At 40.1% G+C, this 12209-nt stretch overlaps 1 protein-coding gene across 3 annotated transcripts in view; it reads left to right on the top strand.

Moving 5' to 3' along the window:
- Window positions 1-12209, top strand: part of LOC120719480 (cytoplasmic dynein 2 heavy chain 1) — a 118022-nt gene that overhangs the window by 21775 nt on the left and 84038 nt on the right. For all 3 annotated transcript variants that reach the window (XM_040008669.1, XM_040008668.1, XM_040008670.1), the window contains exons 36-49: window positions 2408-2613; window positions 3562-3744; window positions 3960-4142; window positions 4441-4664; window positions 4937-5052; window positions 8172-8371; window positions 8483-8614; window positions 8820-8952; window positions 9213-9420; window positions 9522-9651; window positions 10041-10196; window positions 10360-10619; window positions 11546-11792; window positions 11943-12094. In XM_040008669.1, coding sequence (XP_039864603.1) covers window positions 2408-2613; window positions 3562-3744; window positions 3960-4142; window positions 4441-4664; window positions 4937-5052; window positions 8172-8371; window positions 8483-8614; window positions 8820-8952; window positions 9213-9420; window positions 9522-9651; window positions 10041-10196; window positions 10360-10619; window positions 11546-11792; window positions 11943-12094 — 2530 coding nt within the window. The remainder of the gene's footprint in view (window positions 1-2407; window positions 2614-3561; window positions 3745-3959; window positions 4143-4440; window positions 4665-4936; window positions 5053-8171; window positions 8372-8482; window positions 8615-8819; window positions 8953-9212; window positions 9421-9521; window positions 9652-10040; window positions 10197-10359; window positions 10620-11545; window positions 11793-11942; window positions 12095-12209) is intronic.

Raw genomic sequence — 12209 nt, 5'->3', positions numbered from 1 at the left:
TTACGATCTCTGACATAAGGGTAATACACAGAAAGACAGAAGAAGTTGTGATAAACAGGAACTACGCAATGTTTTTTCCCCAAGAGGTCTTAAAATATTCACGTCTTTGCCCCACACTTGATGTGTGATTTTTCTTTCTCTCTCTGTGGTTATTTCTACAGCAAATTTCACAACCCTTATTTTAGTTTTTGACCTTTCTGTGAGAGTCCAGATAAACAATTGCTACTTAATATGTGTACTTAATCTACATCAGATACTGATCCAAATCTCAGGCTTGGTTGAATCTGTTGGGATTATGAGATGAGTGGGAAATTAATTCCAAATGAGTGTATCACTCATAGTCTCCTAGGAAGCTGCAAAGGGGCAGTAGTACGCTTTAAATCTGTAGGCAACATATCTGACAGGCGAATTTAATGACCCGGGGATGAATATATGGCTGCATAAAGCATAACAGCCGACTTTTGCCTCAGAACTCAAATCTGCTTTACTTTTAGATTTAAACAAATTACTCATTCATGAGATGAAAGCGCCAGCAGTACCGACATTTCACAGGACATTGGCGTTCTGGGAAATGGTCAAATTCCAAATCTCTTCTGTCATTTTCTTCATGCTTAACTTCAGCGTGTGGGCTAAATTTGCTTTTAGACTTTTTCACACAGTTGTAGAATACCTTTTATTTTAGTGCAGCACTGGATTATATTATATGGAGATATTATATTCTTACATGCACACCTTTTCCATTTATGCCTGTAGCAGTTATTTCCATGATAATACATTATTAAATTACTGGCTTCTGTGTAAAAAACCAAAATATATGGCAATGTTTCTTGGAGATTTCATTAGATAGGACTGACACGCCTAGGTGGTGATGTACTGTAATATTGCAAGTGCTGTTTCTTTTAGCTGTTAAAGAAAAAAAATAAAGGCTTTGGAGTAATTCACTTCTTGTGTCAGGATGGTGCCGGGGGAAGTTTTCATTTTGTTTTCTACTGAAAATGACAAGCTGTATCAAATTGGGGGCTTTTGATAGCTGAAAAGGTTATTATGACTAAACCAGTGTAAAGGCTGCAAAGGCTCATTTTGGACTATTTTGAGTGGTCGTGTCGCTTATTAGTTTTAACTTAACTAATAATGTCTTACTTTTGCTCGTTTATGATTCATTTTGAGAGGAAATGATGGATGCAGGACACCGTTGTGAAAAGGGGTTAAAAAGGGTAAAATCCCTATGTGATGTGCTTTCTTTTAACACCAGTTTGTCTCAAGTGGCTATAAAGTGCTGGGACTGATTAAAGCAGCAAAAGTAATGGCAAGAAAGACAATCTAATTACCCAGTCTGCCTAAAATGTCCATAAACTCCACAGGAAGTGAGGAGCCATTTGTTGGTGAGGCAAGACAGGATACATTTGGCAGGATACATTTGGCATACGTTTGCTGAAGTAATTTGTATGCATCTCTAGCTAGGCTGACACTACTGATGCATACATGTCAACAAGACTATAAAAGATGCATAAAAGGTGGCTTGAAGTGGTCATTCTCAGCTTCAGAGATAAATGTAAAAAGGAGTGTAGCCATAATTGATTTTGGGCAGTTGCTAGGCAAAAGAAAATACACATATAAACAGACCCAGAAGCACCAGTGCTCTCTCTGGGCCTTTGTTCGGACTGAGGGAAAGCAGAAAATATTCCTGTGGTCTGACAGGTCAAAATTTAAAACTCTTAGAAATCCTCCAGGCTAAACAGAAGGGCCATCACTCACTTGTTGTAAGCACACAGTACAAAAGCCAGCATCCTCGATGGTATCAATGCGCATTAGTGCACAGGGCACGGGCAACTTGCCCATACTGAGAAGCCCTTTTAATACTGAATGATATGTATGTGGTTTCTTTGGCCTTTAAAAGAACATTTACTGCTTTCCAGCAATGTCTTTTGGGGAGAAGGCCTTGCTTATTTCTGTTATATAAGCTCAAATGCTATTTTTTAATACAAATTACAATCCCCTGAAGTCAAGAACTGACACCTGTTTGGAATGATCACCACTTTACCAAGAGAAAGAGAGAGAAATCCCATATCAAGCAAGAATGTAAAATACAGCTGCTGGTCTAATCAGTTCCATAAAACTTGAACAGTGATGAACTAAAGAGGTAATGCAGCACTGTTTTTAATGTTTAAATGTGTTGCCTGAGTCATACTGAAAAAAATCATATTGTTCATTTCAGAATTTCTCAGTTCTACACTGTGGTTTATTCAAATTCAATACACTATTGTAACAAATATTAACTATTTCCTGGCCTGGTTAAATCCAGCACCCTGCATTTACAGATACAATGCTCTTTTATGTCAGAAATGTGTTATTTATGTACTTTTACAGGTTCTGACACCCTAAAATTTATGCATGTCTCCTTGTACAGAGTCTAGTGTCCTGCAATTGAAGCTGAAGGCCTTGATCCTGGATATTATCCACAACATCAGTGTGGTGAAGCAACTTAACCAGGCAGGAGTTACCACTACTGACGCCTGGGCCTGGAAGAAGCAGCTTCGGTTCTATATGGGGCCGGACCAATGCTGCCACATACATATGGTGGATGCACAATTCAGCTACACCTATGAATACCAGGTGTGATATAGTGCAAACGTGTTGTATATGCGTTCCTCTTTTCAATTACACAAATGGAACAAACCAAAACATTCAGTGATGTTTCCTGCACTCCAGTCAATCTTTACTTGACATTTTGTTTTGCTAATTAAGAATATTAAACCACAGGAAATTAAATCTGCTTTCTTAGCATTCATTTTACAGCACATTGACTTGCAAGGGAGGAAAGCAGCAGACATTTTCAACAGCAAGTTGTGCCATCTGTTATTAGTCTATTTTTACAGATGATAAATGACTGACATCATGTCTAATTTTATAACCATAACAAAAATTATTATATTCATGTGTAACAAGCAAAAAAAGGAAACCAAATATCTAAATCTAGCCGAGGGTTTAATATTCAGGTGAAGCCCTATAACATTTTGTTCATTCTGTAGCTACTTTCAGTATGACCCAGGTAAGGTAGTATTAGGAGAACATGCATTTTCTTAATCCCAGTTTATATCAGTAATAATTACACTATAGGCAGGAGTTTGGGGGCTGGATCAGCTTTATCACAAGCTATCGTTAAACAGTTTTTGCAGTGTGGCAGGCTGCAGTATCCTGCTTATGGGAGCTGTTGTGTAGGTGTTGATCAGTGTATTTGAACCTATTTTTTTTAACCTTTGGGGGGCACTGTTTATGCAGGGATAAGGAGCACGTGTAATACAGTGCCTTCTTGCATTTCCACTCTGCAGTTTTCTACAACCACATCCAGACTCCCGTTTACTTTTCTTTTCTTTGCCCGTCCATCATTCATTTGTCACGTCTTTCCTTTTCCATTCATTTCCTTTATTTTTTGACGAGTTTGTTTCAGTCTCCATCGTGTCCCTTCACCCATATCTCCGATGCTGTCTGGCCACCATCACTTTCCTTTGCTGTCTTTATTCCTAATTTTAATCTTTAATCTTATCTCTTACTGCCTCCCAGGGGAATGTGGCTAAGCTGGTGCACACTCCACTGACTGATAAATGCTACCTGACTCTGACCCAGGCAATGAAGATGGGGCTCGGGGGGAACCCTTATGGGCCAGCCGGCACAGGCAAGACTGAGTCCGTCAAAGCCTTAGGAGGGCTGTTTGGACGTCAAGTGCTGGTGTTCAACTGTGACGAGGTGTATAGATGCTTCTGTGAAAAGCAAAAAATATATACAAAGCGAAAGCTACAACTAAAGACGTGGATACAATATATCCATGAATCACATATGTGCAGTAGTAGACACACACATACACTAACCTTTTGATTAGTCCACACACATGTGCAAACAAAGTAGGATTGCAAATTGAGTACAAATGACAACGACTGTTTTTTTTTTGGTCTGTTTTCCAGGGTATCGATGTGAAGTCAATGGGACGGATCTTTGTGGGGTTGGTGAAGTGTGGAGCATGGGGCTGCTTTGACGAGTTTAACCGTTTAGAGGAAGCAGTACTGTCTGCAGTTTCCATGCAGATTCAGGCCATTCAAGACTCTCTCAAACATCATAAGAACACATGCGATCTGCTAGGGAAGGAGGTCAGAAAATAAACAAATGCAGACAAAAACAATAATGCTGAACACCAGGTCATTCTGATTTCTCAAGCCCACCTCAGTAATTTATGACGCTTTCTCATGATATACAATTATTTTTTTCTATTTTTTTAACTGTCTTTCAGTCAAATCAGTCCCACAGTAAATTATTTATGTTTTCATATATGGCGTAAAAACTGGATTTGTCATAATTCAAGAAGGAACTGCTTAAACTTTTCTAATGCCAGTTTTAAAAAAATCATAATATTGAGAAGAACATGTTCTTCCTTTCTTCATCCTCTAGGTGGAATTGGACCCTAATTCTGGAGTCTTTATCACATTAAACCCGGCAGGAAAAGGCTATGGAGGCAGACAGAAACTTCCAGACAACCTAAAGCAACTGTTCAGGCCTGTGGCCATGAGCAGGCCAGACAATGAGCTCATTGCTGAAGTCATCCTCTACTCCGAGGGCTTCAAAAATGGAGAAATACTGGGATGCAAACTGGTAGCAATCTTCAACCTGGCAAGGTAGAATTAAGTCATTTTTGGTTTGGATTAGGGTCAAATTGACATGCAATGTGCTTCACCTGTGTAGTTTGATATCTGTGTTGTGTGTGATTTTTGTGTTTCACGTGTTATTATTAGACGGACTTTCCGTTTTAGCATTATTAGTATGCAGTTGCTTGAATTTTTGTGGATAAATTACCCTTTCTGCTTCCCACCACTGACTGTTACAGACAATGCTACCGCCAACTGCGAGTGTGTGATGTGTAAAAATGTGCCTTTATTTCTTTCTCCAGAGAGTTGTTGACTCCTCAGCAACACTATGACTGGGGTTTGCGAGCTCTAAAGACAGTGCTGAAGGCCTGCGGCGGTCTCCTGCAGCAACACAGAAGGAATCGCAACAAAGAAAAGAGTAAGACCCCCTCTGGGTGTTTTTCCTTTTTTTTTTAATATAGATTATTTCTGTGAGGCATTTTTATTTTTTCTTCTCCAATATTGTGTCAAGAAAGTTTTGAGGGGGTGCCAGTATAGCTCACTGGGTTGAGCAGGCAACTCATATGCCACAAGGTTATTCCAGAGACCAAGGTTTGATTTTGTACCGGGCCAATTGTTACATCCCTTCCCCCTGCTCTCCCCAACCTTTCTTGTCCACCTTCAGCCTGTCACATCATTATAACGGCTAAAAAGGCCAAAAATGTATTTTAAAAGAAAGTTAGGAGGAAATGGGTTCTTTTTTGACTCAAAATCAAACTCTTTGCCAAGTACAAAGGGTCAAAACTTTAACAATGCAAAGTACTAGGATTTTTAAAAAAATACACTGTGTTTTATTCGGGTTTATAATTACATAACATTAATGGCAGACTTTCATTATATTCAAGCAGCACCTGATGACTTGATTAATGATTTATTTCTGTCTGAAGCAGAGGTTGTGCTAATTTGTGAAATCATTTGGTGGGGTGAGAATGAAATCTATACTTAAGAGGGAGCTGCACATAATCTGATAAATTTCCTTAAGCCACTTTAGTCAACACTGATTGAGACTACAAGTCTGAAAGTTATGGGCTGAATATTTGTTTAGTCAATTTACACATTCTTTATTCTAGTCCTACAGATGAGTTACAGTGATGTATTGTACTTAACAAAAATAGGCATAATTAGAAAGAACACCCCTCTGGGTAGAGTTTTGAAAGTCTACTGTTGTATTCAAGACATTTCTCATCTGGAGGCTGAATTTAAACAAACAGACACACTTTTTTAGGGGTTCTTGGCTGTTACTGTTTCTCCAGCTAAAGAACTTTTTGCTATGGGCTCCTCTCACTTCCCCTGTGGGCAGCTGCTGCACAGATGCTTCAAAGCTGCCCTGGCTAATGATGACCTTGAGAGCTAAACAAAAGGCCTTAAGTTACCTCGATGCCTCATACTGGGACCACTGGTCTGTTGTTGGCAGAGGGAAACATTATGATGTGTGGTTTTCACACTCCTGACAAGATTTCCAATGAGAAATTAAAGTCAACATTTCATCCACTGGTGTGTCACTCAGCTGGATCCAAGGGATTAGCAGTGATTTGGGGGTAATTGTGATTGGGTAAAGTTGGGCCATTTAATTAACATAAAAAGCAGCTATGTGTAAAACTTCTGCTCCTTGATGGAGAACACATATAGTATGGGATATCATATCCCCTCATGGTATATGTCAAGAACAGAGTGCAGGTCCTCAGATTATTATTATTATTATTTTTTAATATCGGTTGTTCACCCTAACCCTGGGGTACACCCAGAACCTATAGGAGAAATTATATTTTCCATATGGGAATACTTTGGGGTACGGGATCCCTCAGGAGTAACTGAAGGATCCCAAAGTGTCGAGTCTCACTGAGTGAGAGGATGTCTGGTTAGCCTGCTGCCACTGTAACATGACTTCATATAAGCAAAAGAGGATGGATGGATGTTAAAAAATATATAGTTCAATCCATTGTGTTTATTGGAGACCGGACTCTTGTCCTGGTGAAGGATCATTCAACACATCATAAATAAATATATCTCAAAGGCAAAGTAAGCGTAACTGTGCTGTCATGTAACATCCAAACCACGCTTTTAATATCATCTGATTGTTTTAATCGACTAAAGTTAAAGGAGCCCAAAAGACTATTGACACTTTTAATAATAATAACACCCTTTGTCAGACTGACATATTTGGCTCATTGGGGTTATTGAAAAAGAATCCACAAGTAAACTTGTCAAAGTTTTAGCCTCTTCAGACTTTTTAACTTCTTCAACCACCTCAGAAGTAGATGAAGCTGTAACAGAAATCTCGACGCAGTCTCTGATAATAAAAAAAAAAAGTGGCAACTTTTCTAAGTCTAGTTGAAAATCTACTTTTTGGAAGTGCTGAAACTGCTATACTGATAGCAACCTTTGGACCTGAGGGATAGAAAGTTTTCGAGTTGACGTAAAGCATCGGAAGATAAGGTTACAGTTAAAAATTTGACTGGTCTGGAGATGCTTATCCTTTGCTCAACAGAGATTACAATAAAAGTGTTTGGCTTATCTGTGCCTCTTTGTGTGGATATCTATTGAATGCAGCCGGATAAACACCACGAGTATACTTAAACAGAAGGCTTTAGTGTCCAGCTCTTTTTCTGTGCACATGCTGCGCTTGCCCTCTAAATATTCTAGTACGGACATGCCATGAATTGACATTTAGCTCAAGCACTTTCCCTAAAAACTTTTCTTCCCTCGGGTTTTTCACTTGTCTGTACTTTTGTCCTTCTGCATTCTCTCGTCCTCAAAACACTTTGCCAGAGCGTTGTTGTTTACCTCTTCAGCATTTCTTCCTCAGTTCCTGCTCCCTCCTCTAACCTCTTGTTAGCGCTCTCTTTCTCTGATACCTGGCTGTCGATGTTGCTCTCGTCCCGCTCGTTCGCAATCGGTGCCCTCTTTTTCTCACCCCAAAGGTCCCCTTCATGCCTCTTGTTTTCAATAACCTCCCCCACTTCTACCTTGGTTTTACTCACCCTTTCCCTGATTCTATCATTCTTTCCTTTAAATCTTTCTCTTCCTCCACCACCCACCTTTTATCTGTCCAACACACAAACACACACACACACAGATTCACAGACACATTGTGTGAACCTCTTGTCTGTCGATGAGTCCCTGAGGTTTTTCCTTGTGTTTGTCTCTGTATGTAGTCTGGCCAAATGCGCTTCTCTGCAGAAAGACAAGAGATCAAAAGTATTGACAGTGTCTTAAATCGTGATAAGTTTTGGTAATTAGCACATTTTTCACTGGGGACATTTGCAAGAGCAAACCAATACTAAACTTTCCTCACCTTGTTTTTATATAATTTTCTATTTTTTTTCTTTTCATTCAGCATATTGCCTTTTTCATAGTTTATAGCTGTTTTATAGTGTTAACCATACTCTTATTCAAGTATTTTTTTTATGCTTATCCCTGTTTTGTATTGAAATTAAATTTATATTAATTTCTTTTCTTTCTCTAACTCATTTTCTCTCTCTGTCCATCTACTTGCAGTTGAAGAGAGTAGTCTGGTAGTGCAGGCCTTAAGACTGAACACAATGTCCAAGCTGACCTTTGCCGATAGCTCTCGGTTTGATGCTCTGGTGAGAGATGTCTTCTCTGGCGTTGATTTCACTGACGTGGAGGACCAGATACTAACACATGCACTGGAACAAGTTTATAAGGAGGCACAGCTTGAACTTATCCCCAGCCAGGTGTGTATATGAAGAATTCTAATAAACACTATGTGAACTGACGTTGTTTGTTAGAAAGATGGTATAAGAAAATCAGAGATAGTTAAATGGAGTAATTGTTGTCATTTATAGCTAAAGAAGGCATTGGAGCTAAATGAACAACTAAGACAACGTATGGGCGTAGTTGTTGTCGGGCCAAGCGGAGCAGGCAAGTCCACACTGTGGAGGATGCTCAGGGCGGCTCTCGGCAAGACAGGAAAAGTGGTGAGTACAGGGGGAACCTCCCCTCTTGAATTTAATGCTGTAACTGGAAAAAGTGATGTAATACAAGTCCTCTAAAATTACATTATGCACTGTCTGAGTTCCAGTGTTATTTAGCATATAAAAGAATCTAAAAAGCGACATTTTCAAAATTAAAGAAATTCTGCCTTGAGTTCCTTGCCAATTCACTTTTTTTTTTGTTTGGTAGGTGAAGCAGTACACAATGAATCCTAAGGCCATGCCCAGACAACAGTTGTTGGGACATATAGACATGGACACCAGAGAGTGGTCTGATGGCGTCCTCACCCACAGTGCCAGGAACGTGGTCAAAGAATCTCAGGGTAATAAGAGAGGGACGCTGCTGGTTTGTGATTAACCAGGCGTTTGACATTATTGCCCACTGAAACTGGAAAAGCGTTTGGCCATCACCAGAATCATCCAATTTCAAAGTCCTTTAATTCTGCAATGTTAAGCACTTGTGAACAAGTTTTGTATGTAAAACTTTTGAAATCAGATGATTCTTTCAGACACACCCCGTATCGTCATTAATATCCTGTATGCATGCGTTGTAAACATACGCATGTATATTTGTGTTTTCTAGAGGTGAACTCTTGGATCGTATGTGATGGCGACATTGATCCTGAGTGGATTGAGAGTCTGAATTCTGTCCTTGATGATAATCGACTGTTAACCATGCCCAGTGGCGAACGCATCCAGTTTGGACCTAATGTTAACTTCCTGTTTGAGACTCATGACCTCAGCTGTGCCTCACCAGCTACCATATCCCGCATGGGCATGATCTTTCTCAGGTCAGTCAGCCTATGCAGAAAGAGTTTTAAGCATTTATTTCTACCAAATTCCACCTTTTCAGTACTTGTCTCACTGGCATTTTACTTCCTCATATTTAAAGTGATGAGGACATTGATGTGGGTGCCTTGGTGAAGTCGTGGTTAAAGGGTCAGCCAGAAGAGTGTCACAATAATCTTGAAAACTGGCTGGGCGATTACTTCCAAAGATCTCTGGACTGGGTCCTCAAGCAGGTCAGCGTCCCACTGCTACACAGTGCATGAAAAGCAGTCACATCTTTTCATTGTTATAAATGTTAAACACATCTTTTGTTTGGAACCTGACACAGTGGTGTCATCAGTGCGTATGCACTGAGCAACTTAGAACCTTGATCATTTAACTTCATTTATAATTACCAGTATTTATTATGATATATTTAATTGGTAACATTATGAAAGTGCAATCAAGTAACTGAAATGACTTGTGACCTTTCAGCTCAATGAACAGATCCATTTATTATTTCCTTCTAATTTACATAATTCTTACAGACTGGATTTTTCTTTTGCTCAACAGGTTTATTTGAAAATCTTAAAAGATCTTTGATCCTTACATCTGTATGCTGTTCTTTCTCTCTCCTCATCAGAATGACTTTGTGGTGGAAACTAGTTTAGTGGGCACAGTGTTCAATTGCCTGTCTCACCTCAATGCTGTGAAGGAGAGGGGCCAGTTCATCGTTGGTCTACTGAGAGGTATGGGAGGAAACCTCAACCTCAAAACACGACAGGAGTTTGCCAAAGAGGTGAGGACCTCATTTTGTTCTCGTTTGGTATCAATAGAGGTTGAGTTCAAGAACAGTTTTATGTTTGGATTTAAATTGTATTCATGTCTTAATTATAACTGCTGAAAATTATAAGGATGGATAACTTGCTAATGTTTGTCTTTATGTCTTTTCACTCCTGTAGTTGCTGAGCTGGGCCAGGGAAAGCCCACCAGACCCCAGAAAACCATTGGATACTTACTATAACACTGACAGTGGTCATCTAGCAAGTTACATGTTCCAGCGTCCTGAGGGTCTCACGCTGGAGCAGTTCTCTCACACACACATGCTACCTGTGATTGAGACTCCAGGCATGCAGAGAGGTCTGCAGGGTTTCTCTCCTTGGCTCACCACACAGCACAGGCAGCCCTTCATGGTCGTAGGGCCAGAGGGTTGTGGAAAGGGGTAATTACTTCTGGATCCATATACAAAAACACATTAAAAACCATTTAGCCCTTCACAAAGCCATGATTGCTGAACAACTGTTACATTACCTTCCATTATCCTGACTTAAGATTAAATGGCATTTTGTGGAAGCAATTCACAAAGGGTATTTTTTTTATTCTATCCTCATGTTAGCCTTTAGTACAAAAATCACTGGTGAGGTCAGAGTGTGCAGTGTGGTTTGTGAGACAGAGGCACTCAAATAGGAATACTCAGAATGACACAATCACATAATCAACAGTGAAATCAAAGCTGCTTTTATTCAAGACTTGACCTTTCTTGTAAAGGCACTGAAAGCTCAGAATAAAGATCAAATCTTTGGGTGTGTGTGTGCGCGCTGTTTGTGCTTGGGATTGTGTACGTGTACACATCAAGTTCTGAACTGCCCCACAAGTAATTGTGTCCCTCCCCTGGGTATAAAAGAGCAAGGGTCCCTCAGTTTGCCTTTTACACTCCACTTTTGTATCTCTCAGTCTTTTCTTTTCTCATCCTCATGCCCTGCCTCACTTTGTCTGAAACATTACGGTGCCAGTAAGGCACGGGATTTGTCAACTTAGTCTTCTGATAAAAGTACAGATTTTCTGATAATGACTGTGCATGCCCATGAACACGTCATATTTACTTTCTTTAATTTGCCTTTGAGTCAAAGGTAAACAATTTTCTTGACGTCCCAAAAGTTTATTTTTTGTTTAATGTGGCAGTAACACAGATTTCATCCTCTTATCCTTTCTTGCTGTCCTTAGATCAGCTTAAAAATGGGTGAAGCTGAACTGTTTAAAACATTTAAGCATATGGATGAACTGTTGCCATCCTCTGCGCTCATGTCTCACCTCACGTACTTTGAGTTCTTGTGTGTTTCCTGACCTTATTCTGTTCGTCCTGTTCAGCATGCTCCTGCGCTACGCCTTCTCTCGGCTGCGTTCCACCCAAGTTGCTGTGGTTCACTGCAGCGCCCAGACATCATCACGCCACGTCCTACAGAAACTGAGCCAGACGTGCCTGTTGCTCAGCTCTAACACTGGTCGAGTTTTCAGACCCAAGGACTGCGAGAACTTGGTCCTTTATTTAAAAGACATCAACCTACCCAAACCGGACAAGTGGGGGACCAGCAACCTCACTGCCTTCCTCCAGCAGGTAAAAAGACAGATAAATTAAAAAGTCAAGTCAATGGCTGGATGTGTCGGAAACAGTTTTGATACAAGTGCCCACTCTCAGAAACTTAGACTTTAAGACTGTTTCATGTCCACCACCAAGCATCACAATATATATTAACCTTTCTTTCAGGTGTTGACCTATAAGGGGTTCTATGATGAAAATCTGGAGTGGGTCAGTCTTGAGAACATACAAGTGGTGGCTTCCATGTCCACAGGGGGTGCTGTTGGGACACATTCACTCACAACCCGCTTCTCTTCTATAGTACGCATCTGCACAATAGAGTAAGTACAAAACAAGCAACATATAAGTAAATACCAGTAAAACAGCACTTTGTCATTGTTCCCATCTCTCTTCGTTTCTCTGCTTGGGCTCCTTCAAACTTGACAGTGATTCATT

This window comes from Simochromis diagramma, unplaced genomic scaffold (genome assembly GCF_900408965.1).
Source record: "Simochromis diagramma unplaced genomic scaffold, fSimDia1.1 OVJJ01000344.1, whole genome shotgun sequence".
Lineage (NCBI taxonomy): Eukaryota > Metazoa > Chordata > Actinopteri > Cichliformes > Cichlidae > Simochromis > Simochromis diagramma.
The sequence above is the reverse complement of the archived record's forward strand: the minus strand, read 5'-3'. Positions and strand labels throughout refer to the sequence as shown.